This window comes from Ochlerotatus camptorhynchus, unplaced genomic scaffold, assembly GCF_037179485.1.
Source record: "Ochlerotatus camptorhynchus isolate MF236.1 unplaced genomic scaffold, CSIRO-AGI_Acam_v1.1 ptg000357l, whole genome shotgun sequence".
NCBI lineage: Eukaryota > Metazoa > Arthropoda > Insecta > Diptera > Culicidae > Ochlerotatus > Ochlerotatus camptorhynchus.
In genome coordinates this window covers 1,829,980-1,848,473 of record NW_027040845.1, presented here as the reverse complement: position 1 = coordinate 1,848,473, position 18,494 = coordinate 1,829,980, and the positions used below count along the sequence as shown (strand labels likewise).

The following is an 18,494-nucleotide window of genomic DNA, read 5'->3' as shown; positions in this document are numbered from 1 at the left end:
GTGGCAGTGTAATAACTAATGCCCTTTGTGTGATGTTAATGTAAAATAATCTGTTTCCTATGTGATACATACTTTCGGCAAACTTTGGAGGTTCATTTAATCCAAAACCGTGCTACAAAGGGTTACAGTTCAGCGATAGAAGTGACATAATGGAGATGCATGGTTCTCGGTAATGTAGTTAAAAATTACGTACGTAGGATGGTTTTCTTAAAGAATTGAAAGCAAATCATTTTCCCATATAGAGCAGTTCCACGCAAAGTGACGAATCGATCAAACTCGACCTTCACCGATTTGGATGGAACTGTGCATAATTGTATTTGATCATTCACATTTGTGTAAAATTTAATTGAATTTTGTTTTTTTTTTCAAAATGGTGTATTCTACATTTTTTTAATGAATCATAGCATCAAAAAGGATTACCTCTCACCCCAGCAGGCCTGGGTTCAATCCCAGTCGGCGCCGCCAGGATGTTTTGAGACATAACATCTCTGATCACGCCTTCCACCGGTGCCGCTCAGATATCAAATATTGTTCTCTGTTAAAACAATACTTAACAAAATTACTAAAAACAATTTTAAAAAATTGTCTAAAACTTGCAATTAACACAACTTGTAAAGTTTTCAGGTTCCAAAGTTTTCAAAATTTAAGAAATTTTCTTTTTTCATAAACTTTTTTGTAATGCACATTTTGCACCAGTTTAGATTCCTGTGCAAAAAATAATTGTGCTGTCATATTTTCGCATAGGCCAACAATTTTAAAATCTACTTATATGAAAGTAGTAGCAGCTTTACAACAGTACTGAAAATGTCACTACACGTAATCAGATGCGAAATTTTAAAAAGTATTTTTTTTTTTTACAAAATTATTATTTTTTAACTGTGTTAATTTTCCCCAGAACAACTATTTCTTGGAGTGATTTTTTAATAGGCCGTTAGTAAAATTTTGACTCAGTTGAGAAAATTGGCTTGAAAGATTTTTGAACTTATTTGTATTCCTATTTATAAACGGAACCATTTTATTTTAGGTGAATACTAGACTAATCTAGATAGAGCTGGAATTAGGGCGAAACAGCTTTTGTAAACAATGATTTCTATCGATGATTTCTAGGAACTCAAGGCACGCTCACGCAGACCAAAATATCTATCGGATAGGGGAAGTCTTTCCCCACCTGATGAGGATGTTGGTTTGCGTTGGTGAGCCTTGAATTTCTAGGAATCATCGATAGAAGTCATTGTTTACAAAAGCTGTTAGGCCCTAATTCCAGCTCTATCTAGTAATGTCTAATGTGACTAGACAAACATTTGAAAAGGGCGGAATTCCAAAATCACCATGTAGGGAAAATTGCTTCAGAGTTTTGATGACCTAAATATTAATCCTATTTCACGACTATCAATTTTCTGAATGATTTTATCAGCTTGACATTTAGTTAATAGTGTAATCTGTAGTTGTGCATCACTATAAACGCAAAAAACAACCATATGTACCATAGAGCTGAACATTGAAAATACGCCATGTAAAAGGAAACGTTTTTGATGATTTGAAATGATAATTTCTTCTACTTTTTCGTGTTTATCGATTAGTTTGTGAACTGTTCTCTCTATATAAGGCAAAATATGGTTTGTTTACATTTTGGCTCTTCCGTCCCTTTAAAATTTTAGTCTAGAATAATTCTAAACGACGCTTTTAACTCTAGATAGAGCTGGAATTAGGGCCTAACAGCTTTTGCAAACAATTACTTCTATCGACGATTTCTAGAAATTTAATACTCGCCCACGCAAACCAATATCCTCAACAGGTAGGGAAAGACTTCCCCTCTCCGATGGTTATGTTGGGCTGCGTGGGCGTGCCTTGAGTTCCTAGAAATCATCGATAGAAGTCATTGTTTACAAAAGCTGTTACTCCCTAATTCCAGCTCTATCTAGAACTATGGGTTTGTACCGCATTAATAAGGATTCAGATTATTTTAGGAAATGAAATAATTTTTGAAAAACCCAATAGAGAAATGTAAAACTACATCAAAATGTGAAATTAAAGTCTAAACCATTAAACCATTAAATCAGTAGCTTACAGCGTGGCTGCACTTTTCAAATAAAATCCCATGACACCACTAATGCTTTGAACAGTCAACGCGTAAAACAAAAAGGACTACTGATCGATAGCATTATTTGTAAAAGCAAACATCCAAATGGCATGTAAACAGAGAGTGGGTGAGAAAAAACTTAATGTGAACGTCACACGGTGTTACGCTTTCTCTTGTGCAGTTCAGTCCATTCTAGGGTACACAGCTTTTATTGCTGATATTGTTCCTACAGTGTATTTCCTCTCACCATTCTCTCGGAAGGTGAATATCGACGTAAAATTAAGCAGGCGTTGACCCGGACGAAAAGTTAATGCAGCTCCAGCTCCAGCTCCAGCTCATGAGCTCCCACTTTCCAGCTCATCAGATCCCACTTTCCAGCTCATCAGCTCTGATATAAAGTCGAATCGTACGAAGAATCTGGACGGGTCCCCTGAGCTGAAAGAGTTGCGTGCTCTTGCTTGCTCCCAGTGAATCATTCTGGTCAACGATTCGGCTCCGGAGCTAGACTAACACTTGAAAAGGGCTTATGTAAAAATGATACACATCAATAGAAAAATATATATCTCGTGAACGATTTGTTTGATCGAGATGGAGTCTTTGAAGAAGTTGCGGACAAGTATTGTATTACAAGAAAAAATATACACTGTAAAAAATTGTATTTTTTTTTTCAAAAAAAAAAAAAATCAAAATTATCAAAAATAAATAAAAATTACTCAAATTGCATATTTTTTTAAATTATTTTTTTATATTTATTTTGTAGTTTAGATAAAGTAATACCTACTGACACTGTGCATTTGCTGGGCAAATCATAAACAAAAAAGTTATGAATTATTGAAAAAATAAGTATTTTCCAAAATACTACCTACAGTTATCGAATATCTTTAAAATAGTGTTAATATTAAAACATAATAAATTTACAACAAAAAAGCTCAAAATGCTTGCATTGCCCAAAGTTGTTATTTTCGAGATACTCTTATTCACTTATCGCATATTTTAAGAAATATTCGCCCTTTTGAGATGTTTACTCAAATTGCATATCTTTTTAAAATATTTCTTTATAATTATTTTGTAGCTTAGTTAAAGAAATACCTATTGACACTGTATTTGCTGGGCAAATCATAATTAAAAAAGTTATGAATTATTGAAAAAATACCACCTACAGTTATCGAATATCTTTAAAATAGTGTTAATATTAAAACATATTAAATTTTCAACAAAAAGGCTCATAATGCTTAAATTGCCCAAAGTTGTTATTTTAGAGATACTCGTAGGTTAAAATTCACTTATCGCATAATTTGAGCAATTTTCGCTCTTTTGAGATGTCATTCGTGAGTGTTCAATCTTGATTTTTTTTTTAACAAAAACCCAATTAATTTCCTTAAACTTTGCTGTTCACAGTTTTTTAATCATGTGCATTCATGCGGTTTCAAGTCGGGTTTAAAGTTTTAGCCTCATAAAATTTTAACTCGTTTGGTAGGAAACTGACTTGGCACAAACCATTTGAAGTTTGTATGGAAATTACTATGGGAAAACCAAACTTTTTGTTCATTGACTTCTAGCCTTTTTTCATGTTGCTCTGTTAAAATATTTCATAACTATTATTATGGGAAATTTTCTCAGCTACAACTTTGCGGAAAATCGATTTTCAGTCAAACGTTAATTTGAATAGATATTAATTGTTTAAGAGAATGATAATCTTATGACATGATTTAGCAGTTGTATTATGGGCAACACTGTATTCCGCAGTGTGGAATAGTAGCCATGTTTTTTGTGCTCTATTCTACGCGCCAGAAACACCAATGTTGCCTGCTGAACAGTTGATTGAGCATAATCGTAAGACATTGGTGACTTGAATCATTAATAACTTTTGTTCCTTTCATTTTATCGAAAAGCGGTCTTCAACAAAGTTGTAGCTGATATAATTTTCTAGCTACTAAATTTTTAAAATAGAGCGAGGTGAATTTTTAGATAGATATGTACAAAAAAATGATTTTCCCATGGTAATTTCTATACAAATGGTTTGTGTCAAGTCAGTTTCTTACTAAATGAGTTCAAATTTTGGAAGACTAATCAGGACCCAATTTGGAGCCGTTTGAGCACAGTAGAGCGAAAATTTCAAATTTTGCATCAGTCTAATGTATACTGAGGAAAATAAACCTTAGAATTTCATAAGGCTCGACTTATGATCGACACATACGAATTTCATAAGTCGAGCCTTATGAATGTTGATCGTCTTAAGTGAACCTTACACGGTTGCTTTTATTGACAATAATTGTATTGTCAATACATTCTATGCTGACGTCAATACATTAATACTGACAATATTTCTGTATTCACATCATCAATATTATTGTCAATAATTCCCCTTCGCGTCAACATATTGATTCGTGTGGGGTTCGCTTTACACGAGTTAGCACTTATACGTCTTTAGTCATTCCTACTTCCCAAGCGTTGTCAGACGAGTGGTCAAGACACGGGCCCCACAATTGCATCGGCCATGTTTCCATGTTTCAACCTAGGTTTCAACATTATTTTTTATAAGGCAAATTAAGGAAATCCATACCGATTTCTTGTGGCTAAAAAGCATAAGGCAATCTTATGAATATCGATAGTTTATTTCTGAGTGTATGTTTGCTAATGAACGGTAGCTAGAAGCTTCAGCTCGATGTTTATTCGGCTTCAAAATTAGAACAACTTTTACATTTTCCATTTATCAGGAAAGTATGCCAAAACAAGGTACTCTCTGGGAGTTTTTTTATGAGGATATAGAAAATTACATCATCGCCTGAAGCTTTCATATTTTTAGACTTTTTAGTTATAGATCTTACTTCGTCCAAAAATATTTTCCCGAGAGAAAACATTCAGATAATCCCGAGCAACCTAATTCTCAATAGGGCTAGTAAGACCCTAACTGAAATTATGGCATCTCTCCAATTGCTTAGCAAGTTTATGAGCTTTTAACGATTTTTCTATCAAAATTTTATCACCTTCTTTGAGTGTTGGTTTTGCCTTTTGAGGTGTACCCAAAAGGGTTTGGTACTCGGGTCTAATTTCAAAACATTAAGTTTCAAAAGTTTTGTTCCTCAGGGCAGAGAATCGCTTTTTAATTTGTTTTTTTTTTTACAAATCCCGCCAGATAACTTACATGGCAGGACCGCGAGTTCTTTGATAATGCCTTCTACGGACATTTTGCAGACGGATCAAGAGTTGAAGATCGTTGTCTATGTTGTGTATCTTTGATTCGCAAAGGAATATTTGGATCAACTATATGTTCCATAAATGTTCAATATTGCTCCCAATCAGCTCGATGGCAATTGAAAGTTGAGCTGACATTATTTCTTGGGAATTATCAAAAGTTACTGGAAGGTTATCAGAGCCGAAGTCAGTATGGGTAACCAATTAGCTACAAAGTTGACATGAGTCAGTTAAGACCAAATCAATTGATGATGGGGTTTCTTGCTGAAGAAAAGCATGTTGGGCGGTTTGGATATTGAATAATGTAATAACCTGCAGAACAATCTACATTCCTTTATTTAACGTCGGTCTCTGTTCTGCAATTTAGTGCCAATCACCGACGGACATCGATTGCCATCCATTGACGGCAATCGAATGTGCAGGAAGGCAGCTTCCACACCTGCGTAGGATATCGAACCTATTCAAACACACATGGGCCGGGATCAACGGCTTCACTTCCCTTCCGAAGGAAGATGTGACGAGAGATTTTTATGCCTCAGAAAAATCCCACCGACCTCGGCTGGGATTGAATTGGGGTGAGAAAGTAGTCACGTTTACCACTAAACCACCGGCGCCGGTAGTGCAGAACAATCATCAAACATTATTTTACCATTGGAATTGCTTTGAGCATTATTCCATGAGCGGAATTTGAGAAGAATTCTCATGTCATTTGACCCTAGTCAGAAACTGGCCAGTTCCCGTGGGGTATCCGGAACATGGCCGAATGTGACCAGTGTGGTCTTGTACACTACAAATGACTACAATTGAACTAGTTTTTGAATTGTCATGTGATTTAAGGTATAACATGATGATTTTTGACCCTAGTCAGAAACTGGCCACTTCCTCCGGGTTCTTGGAACATGGTCGGATGTGAACAGCGTGGTCTTGGGCACTCTAAATGACTACCATTGAACTGATTTTTGTATCATCGTGTGACTTAAGGTATCGCATGATGGATTTAGACCCTAATCAGAAACTGACCTCTTCCTTGGGGTTTCCGAAACATGGCCGGATGTGCCTAGTGTAGTCTTGGACACTACAATTGACTACAATTGAACTAGTTTTTGAATTGTTGTGTGATTTAGGGTATCACATGATGAATTTTGACTCTAGTCAGAAACTGACCACTTCCTCGGGGCTCCTGGAACATGGTCGGATGTGACCAGTGTGGTCTTGGACACTACAAATGACTACAATTGAACTGATTTTTGAATTCTCGTGTGATTTAAGGTATCGCATGATGGATTTTGACCCTAGTTAGTTTTTTTCAGAATGCATATTTTTGTATAAAACCTTCCCAAGATAACTTCCTAGGCGCAATGCATATGGAGAAACAAACATTGTACGAGAAAAAAAGCTATCATAAAAATTATTAAATTATGTCAAAACTATTCCGGTGACCACATTACAGAATATGTTTATGTGACGAAAAATAACAAATTCTTCATACTATTCATGCAAATCTGTAATAGAGTATTACCGGTCACAGTTCGGTGTACAAAGCGGAACGTTGTCCGGCCATATCTCCGGAACCAGTTGACCGAATCCAAAAAATCAAAAGCGTTATATGGGACCAAGGAATCAAAAATATCTCCAAATGACAAAATAACAAGCGATCAACGAACCGAATAATAACGCTATGTCAGAAGCACAAAGCAATAATGATATAATCTTCTTCGTTCTTTTTCATGACATGTAGCCCGTGCGACACAACTCACTCGAGGCGGTAGAAGGAAACGAGCAAATTGTTGGCAAGCTGCTTCACGAAGTAAAGCCGAAGATGATACACGTGTGTTAATGGGAATTTTTTCGTTATGTCTTTTCTCGATTCATATCAAGCTTTGTCCTCATCCGTGTATATTGCAACAAAGCAGGCAAGCAATATATCATTATCCTTCTACCACTCGGATCGAGCTATGTGTCATGGTAGTCGTAGCAACCGTTTTGTCTGTATCGTTGGTTGCTTTATGTGTTTGGATTCGCTGTATGGGACTATAGAACCTTTAATTTGGTGGCTGTTGCATCCAATTCGGTTCAGTGGTTGTTGAGAAACATATCGTTCTTTATTTTGATGCACATGCAGACACACATACACATGCATTTTCCGATCTCCGCGAGCTGAGTCGAATGGTATATGACAAACGGCTTTGAGTGCAGAGATCGACTAAAAACTCAGAGTGGTGCAAAAACCATTGGTGCTATTCTCAAATTCGAGAGCACGGAAAGAGAAAGAGACAAAAGAGAGAGAGAGATTTCATACCTAGGAGTGAGTAGTTGGACTGCTCTGGTACTACTTCCGGATAGCACAATCGAGTAGTGCACGGTGTTATGATGGGAGCATGCTTGGCATCCACAGTTTTGGTCACGAACTGCTCATTTGCCAATAACTTTGCACACCGTTGACGAAACATAGTTCTTTTTTAAGTATGTGTTCAATAGCGTTGGGAAATACAAATTTAGATGCTTTTCCTAATTTAGATTTTTAAAGTGTAATTTTCTTTAAATTGTTGCGAGGAAACTATTTAGATCAGTGTGGGAAAGCCATTTGTGACCACACATACTATTCATTTGACTCATACATTTCATGTGTACGTCTGTGTGGAGTCTGTTTGTGTGGTCACATGAAAGCATGTGGAATTTCACATGGAAATTCGTCAATAAAAATGTGTGGAATTTTATCAGTTCAGTTTGTTTCACACGCGCACGCTGTGTACTATGTGGCGGAAACATCAAGTTTGGGTGTTAACAGTCCCAAATCGATTGACTTTAAATATTATTTATATTTATATATTTATATCTGCACCACTTCGTCGTACTACACTTCGCTTCAAATCGCTCATTTTACACATGAGCGCAAATATGTCAACATTACTTGTAATCAATCTGATTTTGTTTTTGTTTTTATGGGTTTTAGCACATTGAACGGAAACGATGAAGTAGCACGGAGCCCTATTTGATTTAATTGAATTTTTCGTAATTTACGTTCATTTTTTTTTTCTAATAAAATATCTTAGAACGAACCGATTTGTGTATTTAAGAACACAAACCCAAAGTAATTACAAATCCTAGGTCCATGAATGTTGATTAATCCACAACGGTACACTATCGATTTTAATAAGATTGCCTAGTGCTTTTTAGCCAGAAAAAATCGTTATAAATTTAATTAATTTGCCGTATGAAAAATAACAATGCTCAAAAAAATAATAAAAGCACTTCTTCTTCTTCTTCTTCTTCTTCTCCTTCTTCTTCGCATTTCAAGCTTATTGTTAGCTTATTGCATATTAGCTCATTGCGTGATCTCAACTTAGTGTTCTAGATGCACTTCCACAGTTATAAATTGAGAGCTTTCGATGTCTGTACCATTTCTGCATTAGTATAATTGTGTGGCAAGTACAATCATATTCTATGCCCAGGGAAGTCGAGAAATTTTCCAACCCGAAAAATTCCTAGACCGGACCGGGAATCGAACCCAGCCACCTCCAGCATGGTCTTGCTTTGTAGCTGCGCCTTTACCGAATCAAGGAACAGCTATTAACGAAGCACACTCTCGGAGAAGCAAAAGAGAGAGAGAAAAACAGACTTAAGGTGTAATCATATCTGAGCGTACATTAGCGAAGCGGAGCAAAATTTGCGTTGAAATGAGAGAGACAACTAGTACTTTTCTCCCTCTCGTACCTTCGCAAAATATGAAATATCGCTTAGATCTGAATACACCTTTAACACCGTTGAAGCGGCAGATCTCCAACACAAGATAAATGAATTGTGCTGCACGATTTAAAATGCTCTTTCACGTCTCTTGGGAAATTAAAGCGCAGTCTCGCAACAGCGTGTTTTGTTCTCGCAAAAAATTGAGTAGCACCCGATCCCTGCCGCAGGGCCTCGGAGTAGGTTTTCCAAACGATATGGATACTCTTCTCTGTAAGAAGGGAAAAGAGTGTTTTTGAGTTTTTTAAATCAGTTTTTCGTCCGCTTTCTCCTTAAAGCTGGGCTTAGACAGGGCAAGTCAATTGATCATGTCAATTGAATTCAACTGACTTGAACGCGAATTGAACGTGTAAACCATGCCATTTAACTGACTTGATCAACTCACTTGAATTGAAAAAAGTTGGACCAGGCTCAACTTTTCAAGCCAATTGAATTCAACTGAGTTGATCAAATGACTTGCCTAGTCTAAACCCAGCTTAAAGCAGTCATGGGAAAAACACCGGTACAGCACCGGTATGGATTTCTAAGTCATAACCAATGTGCTGATCTGTTGTACCGAGTGTTTGGTGCTGCTGTCGGTTCGGTTTGGTAGTTGCAAGCAGCACCGCACCGTGTTCACCAGTTCGCTGCGTGTGTGGTTCTGATTTTCCAGTACCGGTGTTTGTGTTTACAAGGATGATGTTATGAATTCAAGAACCGATCCGGTACTGTTGTATGTTTATGTGCGTGGTGCGAAGAATTGTCGGTGATGGCAGATAACTAAACAGAATTTGTATTTGATCAATAAAATTATGCAGTGTCAAGTCGAAATAGCGGTTTTTGAATACAGAACAACTGTGAATTCAAATGATGTATTACACAATGTGGGTATTTCCAGAATTGGGGTGACGTGGAGACCGGAAATCGTCGACCAACGCCATTTTGAAATCCAAGATGGCGGCTTCCGGTTATAGAAAAAATTTTAAACACTGTTAAATACCCTTCAATATGGGTATTTCCTACAACCGAAAGCCACCATCTTGGATATCAAGATGACGTCTGACTATGATTTCCGGTCTCTATACGACACCCAGATTCTGGAAATACCCATATAGAAGGGTAATTGACGATATTTCCCAGTTTTTCGATTACCGGAAGCCACCATATTGGATTTCAAGATGGTGCCTAACATTGATATCCGGTCTATATACGTCATCCCGATTTCAAAAAATACCCATATTGAACGATATTTGCTAGTATTTCCAAGTTTTCCTACAACCGGAAGCCGCCATCTTGGATTTAAGAATGGCGTTAGACATTGATTTCCGGTCTTTATACGTCATCCCGATTATTTTTTTTTTTTTTTTTTTTTTTGCTTTATTAGAGAGATTTTCAGCCTTGGGCTGGTTCATCTCTTTCCCGATTATAAAAATACGCATATTGAATGGTATTTGACAGTATATCCCAATGAGAGAGAGAAGGATTAGTAATTTCCATTTAATTCCGCTACACAGCAAAAAAATAATTTTGATATCACGTCAAAGTGGATGCACTACAATCATGTCGAAAATATGGTGTAATATTACTTGCTAAAAAGGATAAAATTATCATTAATACAATGCATGCACTGACATTACGCTGCTTTTACTGCATTTGTTTATTTATGTGGTCATAAAAATTACATGAAATTTTCGACATGATTGTAGTGCATCCACTTTGATGTGATATCAAAATTATTTTTTTGCTGTGTACCTTATTTGCTTATCCTTGACAGATACGCGTATTTCGTCTACAATGTGCAGACTTCTTCAGTGTCTTTCACTAATGCTCGACTATTAGTACAAGTGTTATTAGTGAGTCGAGTATTAGTACAATACACTGAAGAAGTCTGCACATTGTAGACGAAATACGCGTATCTGTCAAGGATAAGCAAATAAGGTAGTGGGATTAAATGGAAATTACTAATCCTTCTCTCTCTCATTATACAGGTATTCCACTAAGACGCCACACATTCATCAGGAGTATATCCCAGTTTTTCTATAACCGGAAGCTGCCATCTTGGTCTTCAAAATGGCGTCAGACATTGATTTCCAGTCTCTAGACATCACCCCGATTCCGAAAATACCCATATTGAAGGGTATTTGTCAGACTTCAAAATGATTTCCAGTTTCTTTGCTACCAATATTGTCTATCAAAATATTTGACAATTGAATTAACAACTGTCGCTTGGTAAAAATATTTAACTCACCTTTTTGGAGCCACTGCTATTTAATTCTTGCAAATGTTCTGATCCAAGAACGGTATACCCGGTTTTGGTTACATATAATTGAACCATGTACACGGTTCAGATCTCGTGAACCAAAACCAAAATTCTAGCACACACGGCCAATCATACCAACTCAGCGACTGAGAATAATTGACTCAGATAATTTTCTTTCCATACGAAATTTACTCAGACTAATGATAAGATAAGCTATGAGTAATTGCAGTTTCTTCCTAATCTTAGTAAATTTCGTATGGAAAGATAATTCTCTGAGTCAATTATTCTCAGTCGCTGAGTTGGTATGATTGGCCGTGCATCGGTTTTCGGTTTTCAAGCTGCGGTTCTGAACATCAACTCGAAAACCGGCAGTCGGTTTTGATTTAGAACACACTGCACTGGTACACGAAAATTCAGCCGAACCAGGGTACACGTACACGAGTATTTTTTTGAACACGAACCAGCACATGGTGCGCACCGGTTGGTTCAGTTGCCCATCTTAAAGTAGATTTTCTGCACTTAAAATCCCAAAATTAGTTATTGGTTAAACTATAAAAAATATATCGGGCATTTTATTCCAGAGTGCATTTTGGCCTATTTTATCGTAATCATGTAGAACAAACAAAAAAACAAAAATCGATGATGCCCCAGTTTCAGCAAACAAAAACAGCAATCGACTAAATTTTCAATAGCGTAGGGTAACTGATGATGGTTGGACCTATTTAGGCCGGTTTCACACAATGTCAACATTCATGTCGTATTTTTTTTTATGAATTCAACATATAATTATAAAAAAATGCGTGATGAGGGGAAAAATCAACCTTTCTTGTTTCTAATAATAACTTAAAAAGTTAAATATTATGAACAAATGATTTTATAAAACGTTTTTGTTCAGCAAAGAATTATGATGTTGGTTGGACCTATACTGATCTTGGTTGGACCTAAAAAATGATGATGGTTGGACCTATTTTTGCAAATGCTAGTTTAGCCCATATTTGTTCAAAAACTTTGTTTAGAGCTTATTGGTATCATGAAAAAACCCTTTTTAAACAGTTTTTGTGAATTTGCTATTTAAAAAAAATCAAGAAATTGGAGGCGAACCAGCCCAAGGCTGAAAGCCTCCCTAATAAAGTTAAATAATAATAATAATAAAAATCAAGAAATTTGAGTTTACCTTCGTTTTTAAAAAAGTTCACTTTCCACGCATTAGCTATTCATCATGGCTCATTTTCTCGGAAATCATTGACCCGATTTGGAAATTTTTTAACGTCAAACTATAGGTATTGTGGTCCCATTGAAAGCTATCAAATATTTTTGGAATCGGTCAACTGGTTCCGGAGATATGGCCGGAACAAGTTACAGGGTATATGGATCATGGACCTAATTTTGATATGGAAGGAATAAAACCTATCATGCGACACTTCACATTACTTCCAAATTCGATAACAAGATCAATAACAAAATTGAGTGCCTTGGACCACATTGGCCACTTCCAGCATGTTCTGGGTGCCACCGGGAAATTTAGGGGCTTAAAATGACCAAATATCAGAACTTAATTCCGGTTTTATAGTTCTTTTTCTCCTAGGAGTTTTTTTTTTCGGAAATAGGTTTCAGTTAACAATTTTTAGTTTGATAACATTTTATTTCAAGTTAATTCACACACAGAAGGTGTATGAGAAGTGCTTAATGTAAATTCATATTAACAGATTCTTTCGGCGCTTTCGTGGTAGTTCGGAAATCGGTGGTTACCCTTTCAGCCAACCTGACGATGGAATTCCTTCTTTAAATTTACGCCCAACTAGTGACGCAAGGTCTTTAGCAGCTTCCAAGATCTTTTTGGCCGTCTTGGGACTGCCAGAAGCAGCGCACATACAAACCCAATCCCCTAGCTGGTTCTCCAAATCAACACTCAACACTATTTCCCTTCCATATTTCTTGCCGTGGCTTCCCTTAATTTTTGCGTGAAGTGTCGTTTTCGGAATATTGTACCTTTTCTGTGCCTGATACGCGGTAAGTGATTTATTTCTTACTAAAAGAACAGCCTCTTGAAGATTATCGATCGTATAACTCTTTTCTTTAGCCATTTTTTCAATCGAAGAAACTGATCACTCGGCCAAAACGAAATCGAATTTCAAATCAGCTGCGCGTAGGATGTAGACAAACCGAAGCGCACCTAGCGGCCGTCCTAGGAAACACATAGGTCCAACCATCATCATGCGTAGGTCCAACCATGATCATATTTATCTATTCGAATTTCGTCAATTATTCAAACATTTTAGTGAAACCAATGAATAAATGGCGTACTAACGTGTTGTTTACACCTTAAAGCAGTATATTACTGCATGAAAATAAAAATAAATGTAAGAAGTATTCCTTTTTTGTATGTTTGAAAGTAAGGCATAATGACGAGCTAATGCGTGGAAAGTGAACTGTTTTGAAAGCTCATTGAAACTCAATTGTTTTGAAGTTTTTTCAATAAAACACCCATGCAAATTGAAGAAAATGAGTTTTTTTATGATAGTAAAGTGATCTTTGAAAAAAAAAAAAAAATAGCGAAGATTGACTAAACTAGCGATTGAAAAAATAGGTCCAACCATCATCAGTTTTTGGATAGGTCCAACCAGAATCAATTACCCTACCAATGACGCGTTCAAGTAGATAAAATTGATAAATAGCAGATTTTTAGCGATGGACCCAATCTTAGATCCATAGGCCAACATTAGAGCCATTTCTCGTGCTATACAATAATAATCTCCGACAATTTACAAATCTTTCGTTAATTATTTTGTTTGCCGAGCGCTCAGCAGTTGGCTGAACAAATTTCCGAAGTCGAAAATATTTTCTAAGTACACACGTTCTTGCCCATTTGCCCAAGTGCACACATACTGATCACCTCAGGTAAAATTACCGTTTCGGTTTTCAACTGTTTTAACATTATTATTTTAGAAAAGTAGTTGTAATTTTAATTTTACTCATCACTGTTTGTAGTGAATGATTTGGGTTATTCTTAGTGTTCTTTTCTTTATACAATTGCTGCCTTTTGATTCCATTCATATGAGCGTATTACTTCTACCGTCGAAAACCATGCGTCTCCATAATGTCAATCATTTCCCTGAGGATGAATGGTGCGACTCAACCGTTCCTCCAAATGCCTTCTAAAATGTGATATTATTTTCGAACCGATTAATATTATTCGTGAAGCCAGTGCAATGATTGCAAGAAGGGAGATCCATTTTCAGTGGAATCAATTTATCTTGGATGGATTTACATAGCGAATGGTTTTCGGTATGGAGTATGGAGCGTGGATGAAATTCAGGACATTCGGGAGAAAAAAAAGGTGGAAAAGCAGAAACATCAAAAACACACTATTTGATCCATCTCTACAGTTCAGTCTTCATTTCTCGTACAATCAGTACCGTTATCAAAACAACTATGCGGGAACGAAAAAAAAAATGAAACGGATACTCATTCGGGGGACAGACACAAACGAAGTCTACTTTTAGCAATAACGTGGGTGATAAGAAAGTATGTAAATTAATTTCAAACTAAACCAGTGATGGAAGAAAAACACGAAAAAACGACTGAATCTGTCTTCTGTCTAAACGAAAAAGCAAACAGTTCCTGGACGGCGGTGTATCTGGGTGGGCGTGCTATTATCTTTACCAGCGGTGTTCGATCCTCTCCGTTGGCGGTGGCAGGATTGAAGTCCACCATATTATCCACCTTAGATTTGCATTTATTTAGGTTAAAGTTTTACGTACGTTCGGTTTTTTGATGGGATTCGCGAAAGTGCATTTCCGGGACAAAATTGTGGGAGAGATTAAATATATAGAGAGAGAGAAAAAACAGTGGAGAAACGGAAAATCGGGAGAGAGAGAGATTCCAGAGAAAAAGACATCATTTTAGTTCAGCAGCTTGATTGCTTGATTAAACACTTGTACACATTCTGATAAGTTTGTGCGAGATGAGAATGGCTGGATGATGATCGAACGAAATATCGAGGTGAAGATGAACATGATGATCCAATTCAGGCAGCTCGACACACCCGTTTAGGTTTCGTAATTTTGAACGTGTTAATCCGCGCAGCCAATGGACAGGTCCTAATCCGGTGGGATTAATATTTTTACCCCGATCATTATTTTTAGATTTTGCAACCAGAAGTCGCCTCAGACAGTGGCGAGGAACGATTTTTTTTCTCATTTAATTTTCCCGTTAATCCATCATTTGTCGGTGTGAACATATATGTGTCTTACCGAGCAGACAGACAACGGATGGGAAAGATGTTATATTTCTTGTCGTTGCCAATTTCCGATGCGATGTGTTCTCGGGCCATGTGTTGGCAGGAAGCGAAAAACTTCTGGTTGCAAAAATAGTCGTGTTTTCAAACTTGCTATGAGATGCTTTATTTTTCTTTCGTTTCCAGCTGAGCCCGTCTCAACAGACGGGATGAGCCGAGAAACTTTGTCTGCTTTCAAAATATTGTTTTCGGTAGATGTGATTACACTGGCGCGCAGATATGTTGGACCGTTTTGTTGTTTGAGGAGCTTTGGTGACTTGCAGTGGTAGAATAATGTGGAATTATAGAAAAATATGGAATATATATCTTTAAATATGCATTATATTGTTCAAATTTTTGACCGACAGCTATTACTATCTTTTTCAAGGAGTTCTATAGTTCAGGTGTGTTTTCAATAATCTTACAGTTTGAAATGATTATAGTATATTATACGTAATCGGTCTCGTTTTGTTTGATTGTTATATAGAACTTCAATTTGGGTACATTTATCTGATAATATTTATTGGTTATTTATGCGAGTGGTATTATTTATTCTGGCTTTATATTGGCATTATCAGTCTGGTGGAAATTGAAACGGTTCATTTCTTATATCCAGAGGTTTCTTCCCGGATTTATTTGGCCATTTTCTAGGGGGAAAAAGTCTACAATTTTTCGTTAATTGTCCATAGTTAGCAGTATAAAATGTTGAATAAACTTTTGTTTTCCTTAAAAATTCGTCATATAAAACAGGCCGAAACGTTGGGAAATGAGAAATTTAACCATTTCACTTCCCAATAGACTGAAAAAGCCAGCATCATTTCAGTTCAGCTTTTTGGATTCGATTGCATTATACTATTGGAAACCGCTTCTCTTCAACCACGGGTTGGTTGAAGGATTGTTTGATCAATTGTCAACCCGTTTTAGTTGGATCTATGTTTCAAATTAAAAGATTGAATAGTACTAGGATCGTTTTTGGGACATTTTTAAAAAAATCTCAGGATTGATAGAATAGTATCTTGTTTTAAATAATTACATTAGGATGGATGATTTGTCCCAAATTCTAGATTTATTCCGCCAGAACGGGTAAAAATGTGATCAGCATCTCTAGCTCTAGCTATCTAGAAGTCATCATATATGGGATGGCAGTCAAATTCGACTAACAATTCATACTGTGACCCGTTCGGTAGTGAAGGTGCTTTGGCAGTATAGAATTGATTTACAATTTCCAACATTCACCTACAATTTGAGTATTAAATTTCATCACTTAGTAAATTCATAAACCATTGAAAAACTTCTTGATTAGATTTGGCTCATCGGTTCCGCAAGGTCCGGATTTGACTCCAGCAGAAATAAGTCGATTTCGAAAGATTTTGAATACTTACAAAATGGGAATTAAACTTTTTTATTTTCAATTTCGAGACCATTGGAACACATTTTAATTATATTTGAGTTATTGAGACTGGTGTCAAAAATCATATCGCAAAAGGCATAAGGTACACCGGGGCAAGTTTAATCGCATGGGGAAGTTGAAACGGTAGCTGTATCTCTTACCGGATGTCAATAATCGCTGAGATTATGTCTAATGTAGTAGTTTGCCTCACAAAAATAATTACACTGAATATTCACTTCCACTAAGTGATACACGTACCGTTTCAATTTTCCCGCGCGTTTCAACTTTCCCCGGTGTACATTAGTATATTTATTTCTTCCAAAAAATAGCTCGCACCACACTAGAAACCATATTTTCGAGAGAAGTCAATAGGATGTGCAGTAGAAAGTTGCGTCCTGGAAAAGTTGTGGAAGAAGACTAACTGGCAAAAGTTTATCGAAAAACATTCCGGGGAAGACAGAAGGAAATTTCAGCGAAAGAAAGTCGTAAGAAACTTCCAACGGAAGTCGAAAGAAACCACCAGAAATGTCAGAACAAAACTCTCGATGGGAGTCTGGAGAAACTTCATGGCAAATCCGGAAGACCTCTGAAGAATCATCCGGTAGGAAGTCGAAAGATACTTTGAGACTCGAAATACTTGAGCTTGAAAGAAACTTTCGCTGCAAGTTGGAAGAATAAGAAATTTCCAGGGGATGTTCGGAGGAAACTTATGGAGAAAGTTTCTTCCAGGCGAAGTCGGAAGAATCTTGTCGAAGGAAATTGGAAGACATTTTTGGGGCAACTCATAAATATTTCTGGAGGCTGACGGAAGGATCTTTCTAGGGTTATCGGAAAAATCTTACGGCGAAAGTACGAGGACACCTACAGAGGATGTTGGGTAAGGCTTCCGGAAAAACAGGAGAAGCTTCGAGCCACCAAGAGAACTTCCAATCGAAGTTTGCAGAAACTTTCTGGAAAATCCAGAAAACACTTGTAGGGGAAACCAGGAAGTTGATCGAAAAACATTCCGGGGAAGACAGAAGGCAATTTCAGAGAATGGAAGTCGTAAGAAACCTTCAACGGAAGTCGAAAGAAATCACCAGAAATGTCAGAACAAAACTCTCGATGGGAGTCTGGAGAAACTTCATGGCAAATCCGGAAGACACTTGCAATGGAAGCCAAAATAACCACTAAGAGGTTTCGGAAAAATGTACCAGGAAATGTAAGGAGAACCATCCGTGGAAAGCTAGCAGAATATCCGGTAGAGATTGAAAAAACTTCTAGACAATTCGGAAGACATTTCCTGGAGACGCCAAAAGAACCTCTGAAGAATTATCCGGTAGGAAGTCAAAAGATACTTTGGGACTCGAAAGACTTGAGCTTGAAAGAAACTTCCACTGCAAGTTGGAAGACATAAGACATTTCCAGGGGAAGTTTGGAGGAAACTTCTGGAGAAAGTTTCTTTTAGGCGAAGTTGGAAGAATCTTGTCGAAGCAAGGTGGAAGAAAGTTGGAAGACATTTTCGGTAAAACTCAGATATATTTCTGGAGGCTGACGGGAGGATCTTTCGAGGGCTATCGGAAAAATCTTA

The 18,494-nt window shown here is 36.9% G+C and overlaps 1 protein-coding gene across 7 annotated transcripts in view; it reads right to left on the bottom strand.

The window, feature by feature from the left end:
- Positions 1-18,494, bottom strand: part of kcc (solute carrier family 12 member kcc) — an 836,076-nt gene that overhangs the window by 44,400 nt on the left and 773,182 nt on the right. For 6 of the 7 annotated variants that reach the window (XM_065231465.1, XM_065231467.1, XM_065231461.1 and 3 more), the window contains one exon: positions 14,922-14,981. The exons of the other annotated variant lie outside the window; for it this stretch is intronic. In XM_065231465.1, the coding sequence (XP_065087537.1) occupies positions 14,922-14,981 (60 nt within the window). The remainder of the gene's footprint in view (positions 1-14,921; positions 14,982-18,494) is intronic. 7 annotated transcript variants of the gene reach the window in all.